Genomic DNA, 5,948 nt, shown 5'->3' with positions numbered 1-5,948 from the left:
AGCGCCAACAGAGCCGAGGAGCTGGTGAACCGAAGGGAGAACTCTAGTGGTGGGATCGAGTCACTGCACCTCATCTGCGTCGTGCCGTTATTACCTGTACTGTACCTTTTACAGCAGGGCTGCTTATTTGGATTGCACGTTTCAAGCTTGAGTAGACACACAAAAGACAAAGCAATCATCTTGAGCATCTTGAGGACTTAAAATGAGACTGAACATGGTGCTTTCAGATGCAAGTCCCTTTGATGTTGACTCTGATTAAACTGAATGCAGCACTTTATTGGATATCACCATGCAAGCATTCCTAAAAGTGTAGTAACTTTACCTGTGACGGTGCGAAAAATCAATCACAGTTGGCACGGAACCCAAATTATGACTGTCTTAAACACATTTCCTTGACATCAATTTGTTCTTCACAGAAGGATTGACAGATTACATCCTGGACAAAGTGAGTCACAAGAAGATTGAATCAAGTCTGGATTCAAACCTTCCAGGCCGGGATGTTGTAGCTGTGAGGTGACAGAGCTAAACCCTGAAGCTACATAACAACCTCATTCTGAAGTTTCATCTTCCTGAAAATCAACGTAACAAGAAATGAAATGACCTCAAGTCCACAAGGACACAACATCTGTTGGCTTATGAGTGTCATGATGCTTTATTCATGCTTGATTCATACATGATGTAAACTTTAAATTTGTTCTTACATGCCATCAGAAAAGTCTGTGAAATGATCCTTCTTTAAGGCTTCATATACAAATTCACTTCACCCACTAAATCAATTACTTATTGACTATGATCACGATAATTACAGTTTATAATACCTCATAGTGATGCATTTGAATGTCATTTAGTGTGCCAAACAAATGAACATAAATGTAATTACAGGTTCATGTACAAATGTAAACATGCACAAAATGGTGAGAAACGACAACATATAAAAACATGAATACAATTATTCAACAAACATCTAGTGCACAGAGAAGTTTCTATTTTCATGTAGAGACGTTCAGGTCAACAGCAATCATCCCCAGTAGTGATCAACCAATGAGAAGACCTCAAAGTCCCACCCACACCCTTTGATTGACAGGTGATCTCACCAATCAGCTCTCAGCAACAACCATGAAGTTTGAGAATGAAAACACAGAGTTTAACCTGCAGTCCCTTAAATGACTTCTGACTGTTGGAATTTACAGAACTCAGCAGAGTCTCCATAAGAATACCAAAGAAGAAGTCCAGCATAGAGAGGCTGAGTGAACGTGGTCTGGACTCTGTGGAGGAGAGTCATGGTTTCAGAGACGCTGTAGAAGGACAGAATACCTGCACTGTGATCCAGGTACACTCCGACTCTGGAGGACTGAGGACCTGAGACGGGAGTTTCCACATTGTTGTACCAAAAGTTATAACTGTTGTTGTCATAATCTAATGCCCAAGATTTGTCATTGAATCCAAATTCACATTCATTTGACTTCCCTGCTCTGCTGATATTCTTGTATGCGACTGCAACACAAACTCCATCCCCTCTCCACTCCACCTCCCAGTAACAACGTCCAGTCAGACTCTCTCTACACAGAACCTGAAACCAATAAGTGAATCTGTCTGGATGATCAGAATAAGACTGTCGTTCACTCATGTATGTTGCTTTTCTGTTCCCCTCAGATAATAACAGCTTTGTGTTTGCTGTGTTTGGATCCAGTGTGATTTCATGTGAATATTTTAAGAATTCAGCTCTGGTCTTGGGCTCTGGTGGTGACAGTAAAACATCCACTTCAGTCACTGTCAGTGAGACGTTTGTCCATTTGTCACTCAGAACGTCCTGTAGTTTGTCTCTGACTGCTGACACAGCAGCTGTCACGTCCTCAAAGTACCTCAGAGGACGGATATGAATGCTGGACGAGTCTGTAGGTCCACTGAGTGGTGACAGTGAGGGGTAGTTGTGTAGAAACTGGTTGTGATCCTCTGTGTGTGAGAGCTGCTTCAGCTCAGCATCTTTCCTCTTCAGCTCAGTGATCTCCTGCTCCAGCTTCTCCTGAAGCTCTTTGACTCGACTCACTTCAGCTTCCTGCTGGGATCTGACCTTCCGCTTCACTTCAGAGCTTCTTTTCTCCATGAGACGGATCAGCTTCCTGAAGATCTTCTGGCTGTCCTCCACTGCTTTATCAGCAGAGCGATTGATAGCCTCCACCTCCTGCTGAAGCACCTTCACGTCTTTCTGTCTGTCCTGGATTCTCTGCTGGATGTCTTGTCGACTCACCTCCAGCTCTCTCTGCCTCTCAGTCCTTTCTGCTGCAGCTGAGACTGTGTCGTGGCCTTTATGTTCATCCACAGAGCAGAGATAACAAATACACTGCTGATCAGTGCGGCAGAACATCTTCATCACCTCATCGTGACGAGAGCAGATGTTCTCCTGGAGCTTCGTGGAGGGCTCCACCAGCTTGTGTTTCTTTAATTGAGCTACTTCATAATGAGGCTGGAGGTGTCTCTCACAGTAAGAGATCAGACAGACCAGACAGGACTTGAGGGCTTTCAGTTTCCTCCCACTGCAGAAATCGCAGGCCACATCTTCAGGTCCAGCATAGCAGTGATCAGCAGGAGCAGCTTGGAGTCCAGTCTTCTTCAGCTCCTCCACTAAAGCTGCTAACATGGTGTTCTTCACTAGGACAGGCCTCGGTGTGAAGGTCTGCCTACACTGAGGGCAGCTGGGGATTTTCCTCTCGTCCTCTTCATCCCAGAAGCTTTTAATACACTTCATGCAGTAGCTGTGTCCACAGGGAATAGTCACCGGATCCTTCAGTAGATCCAGACAGATCGAACAAGAAATTGTTTCCCGGTCCAGCTGAACTCCTTTCTGCGCCATTTCACCTCTCAGTGTCAACGACTGTCTGAGTTTCACTTTCTCAGAAGTGAAAGCATTTTGAGCTATGATCTAAACAGCATGTGTCTCTGCAGTGAATGAGGCCTGTCAGCTCTTGCACTTCACCACATGTTGCTTACACCCATCTTCAAAGTGTAGATCTGAAGGGGAGGGAACCAGGAAGTATGTGGACAGAGTGGAGCTGCTGTGTTTGAGAGCAGGAGGAAGAGGGAGGGGTTATCAAGCATTGAGACAATAACAACAGCAAGAACCGACCAAGAAAATGAACACAGCAGACTTTAGTTGGAAGAAATTAGAGACATGACCTCCACGTTGGACGACGTGATTCTTTGTTTGAGTTGCTCTGCTGACGCTAAAGACAGGCTGAGAGTCATAGACACATCAGTCCTTGTCCTCCACCAAAGCCCTGTATTTCTTTAGATTACCTGGTGCGGCAACCTTTTCAAAGAAATTGGGCTGGAGAAACTGAATACCTCCAATGGCCCCAATTCTGGTCCTGGCATAAGATCTGTTAGTCCTCCTTCAGTCCCAGCTCCCCAACCATCAGACCCACTGCCTGCTTGCCTCCTGTTAGCTCCAGCCCTTGGGTCAGTGAGCCAAATGCCCCCTTGTCGTCAGTCATGTTCCATTCCTGATTTGGGCCCCAAGATGGCCCCTACTAGAAAAGAGTGGAGTTCCTGATGACGTCCTGACTCACCGCTGCCCAGCTCCAGCAGCTATTCCCTGAACCAAAGCTGCAGTCATCCCCTGAGCCAGAGCTACAGCCATCTCCAGTTCCTGTGCTGCAGCCTTCTTCTGACCCAAAACTGCAGCCATTTCCTGATCCTGCTGCCCTGTCACCGGCCTCCAATCTCGCTGCCGTGATGCCGGCCTCCAGTCCTGCTTCCGTGTTGCCGGCCTCCTGTCCTGCTGTCCCTCCTTCAGCCTCCAGTCCTGCTGTCCCGTCTACAGCCTCCTGTCCTGCTGTCCCATCACCCCCCGTAGGTTTCATGCTACTGGTTGTTGGTCCTGAGAAACTTCACCGGCTCCTAGAGAGGACCCACCTGTGCAGACGCCAGCCTGACCTCCAGAAGGGTTATGCCCTCACCACCAGTCTTCAGGGCAACCCTTGAAGGGATTTGTCTTCACAGCTGGTCTTTTAAGAGATCAGAATCAGAATCAGAATCAGAATCAGCATTCCTTTATTGATCCCCGAGGGGAAATTGTTTTTTGTACAGTGCTCCACACAAAACAGAATTACAGATTAGAATAAAAAAGAGAGAAAGAACAAGAAGGAATAAATATATATATAAAGGCAATATTAAGAAACAGAATATTAATACTAAAAATATATATAAATAAGAAATATACAACACAAATTAAGAAATATACAACACAAAATATGCAACACAATGAAATGTACAGTAATAAAAATAAGTAATATACTGAGTATATTGGATGCGCAAAAAATGTGCAAAATGGAATCAGATATGCAAAGTGAAATTGTAAAATATACAACAGAACAGACCAGACAGTGACAGTGAAGTCCAAGGGCCATTCAGAGGGAGGAGTTGTACAGGTTAATGGCCACAGGCAGGAATGATTTCCTGTATCGTTCAGTCTTGAGTTTTGGTGGTATTAGTCTTTTACTGAACGTACTCCTGTGCCTGACCAGCACATCACAAAGTGGGTGTGAGACATTGTCCATGATAGTCCTTAGCTTATTCAGCATCCTCCTCTCTGACACCACCGTCAGAGAGTCACACTCCATCCCCACAATGTCACTGGCCTTGCGGATCAGTTTGTTTAGTCTGTTGGCATCTGCCATCCTCAGCCTGCTGCCCCAGCATGCAACAGCATAGAGAATTGCACTTGCCACCACAGACTCATAAAAAATCCTGAGCATAGTCCGGCAGATGTTGAAGGACCTCAGTCGCCTCCGGAAATAGAGATGACTCTGGCCCTTCCTGTAGAGAGCATCAGTGTTCTTTGCCCAGTCCAGATTATTGTCAATATGAACCCCCAGGTACTTATAATCCTCCACTATGTCCACAACGACCCCCTGGATGGAAACAGGGGTCACCGGTGCAGACACTCAAACAGTTACACAACCAATGAGAATAGCTCAAGGTCCCGCCCACACTGTTTGAGTGCGGCAGAACATCTTCATCACCTCATCGTGACGAGAGCAGATGTTCTCCTGGAGCTTGTTGGAGGGCTCCACCAGCTTATGTTTCTTGAATGGAGCTACTTCATAATGAGGCTGGAGGTGTTTCTCACAGTAAGAGATCAGACAGACCAGACAGGACTTGAGGGCTTTCAGTTTCCTCCCAGTGCAGAAATCACAGGCCACATCTTCAGGTCCAGCATAGCAGTGATCAGCAGGAGCAGCTTGGAGTCCAGTCTTCTTCAGCTCCTCCACTAAAGCTGCTAACATGGTGCTCTTCACCAGGACAGGCCTCGGTGTGAAGGTCTGCCTACACTGAGGGCAGCTGGGGATTTTCCTCTCATCCTCTTCATCCCAGAAACTTTTAATACACTTCATGCAGTAGCTGTGTCCACAGGGAATAGTCACCGGATCCTTCGGCAGATCCAGACAGATCGAACAAGAGAAGGTTTCCCGGTCCAGCTGAACTCCTTTCTGCGCCATTTCACCTCTCAGTGTCAACGACTGTCCGAGTTTCACTTTCTCAGAAGTGGAAGCAGTTTGAGCTCTGATCTAAACAGCATGTGTCTCTGCAGTGAATGAGGCCTGTCAGCTCCTGCGCTTCACCACATGTTGCTTACACCCATCTTCAAAGTGTAGATCTGAAGGGGAGGGAACCAGGAAGTATGTGGACAGAGTGGAGCTGCTGTGTTTGAGAGCAGGAGGAAGAGGGAGGGGTTATCAAGCCTCGACACAATAACAACAGCAAGAACCGGCCAAGAAAATGAACACAGCAGACTTTAGTTGGAAGAAATTAGAGACATGACCTCCACGTTGGACGATGCGATTCGTTGTTTGAGTTGCTCTGCTGACGCTAAAGACAGGCTGAGAGTTGTAGACGTATTAATCCTTGTCCTCCACCAAAGCCCTGTATTTCTTTAGATTACCTGGTGC

At 46.4% G+C, this 5,948-nt stretch overlaps 2 protein-coding genes across 2 annotated transcripts; both read right to left on the bottom strand.

Moving 5' to 3' along the window:
* Nucleotides 1–1,154: 1,154 nt before the first annotated feature.
* Nucleotides 1,155–2,874, bottom strand: LOC139338510 (tripartite motif-containing protein 16-like). Its single transcript, XM_070973577.1, has one exon. It carries the CDS (start codon nucleotides 2,849–2,851, stop codon nucleotides 1,160–1,162), a length of 1,692 nt encoding a protein of 563 aa, XP_070829678.1. The 5' UTR covers nucleotides 2,852–2,874; the 3' UTR covers nucleotides 1,155–1,159.
* Nucleotides 2,875–4,973: 2,099 nt separating this feature from the next.
* On the bottom strand, nucleotides 4,974–5,498 carry LOC139338749 (E3 ubiquitin/ISG15 ligase TRIM25-like). The gene has a single exon (XM_070974005.1). The coding sequence runs from the start codon at nucleotides 5,496–5,498 to the stop codon at nucleotides 4,974–4,976; it is 525 nt and encodes a 174-aa protein (XP_070830106.1).
* Nucleotides 5,499–5,948: the final 450 nt, after the last annotated feature.

This window comes from Chaetodon trifascialis, chromosome 11, assembly GCF_039877785.1.
Source record: "Chaetodon trifascialis isolate fChaTrf1 chromosome 11, fChaTrf1.hap1, whole genome shotgun sequence".
NCBI classification, from domain to species: Eukaryota; Metazoa; Chordata; class Actinopteri; order Chaetodontiformes; family Chaetodontidae; genus Chaetodon; species Chaetodon trifascialis.
This window is presented reverse-complemented; position numbering and strand designations above follow the sequence as displayed.

What these genes read in the sequence shown, in the direction of transcription:
- LOC139338749 (XM_070974005.1), bottom strand. Translation starts at nt 5,498, where the DNA reads ATGGCGCAGAAAGGAGTTCAGCTGGACCGGGAAACCTTCTCTTGTTCG.
- LOC139338510 (XM_070973577.1), bottom strand. Translation starts at nt 2,851, where the DNA reads ATGGCGCAGAAAGGAGTTCAGCTGGACCGGGAAACAATTTCTTGTTCG.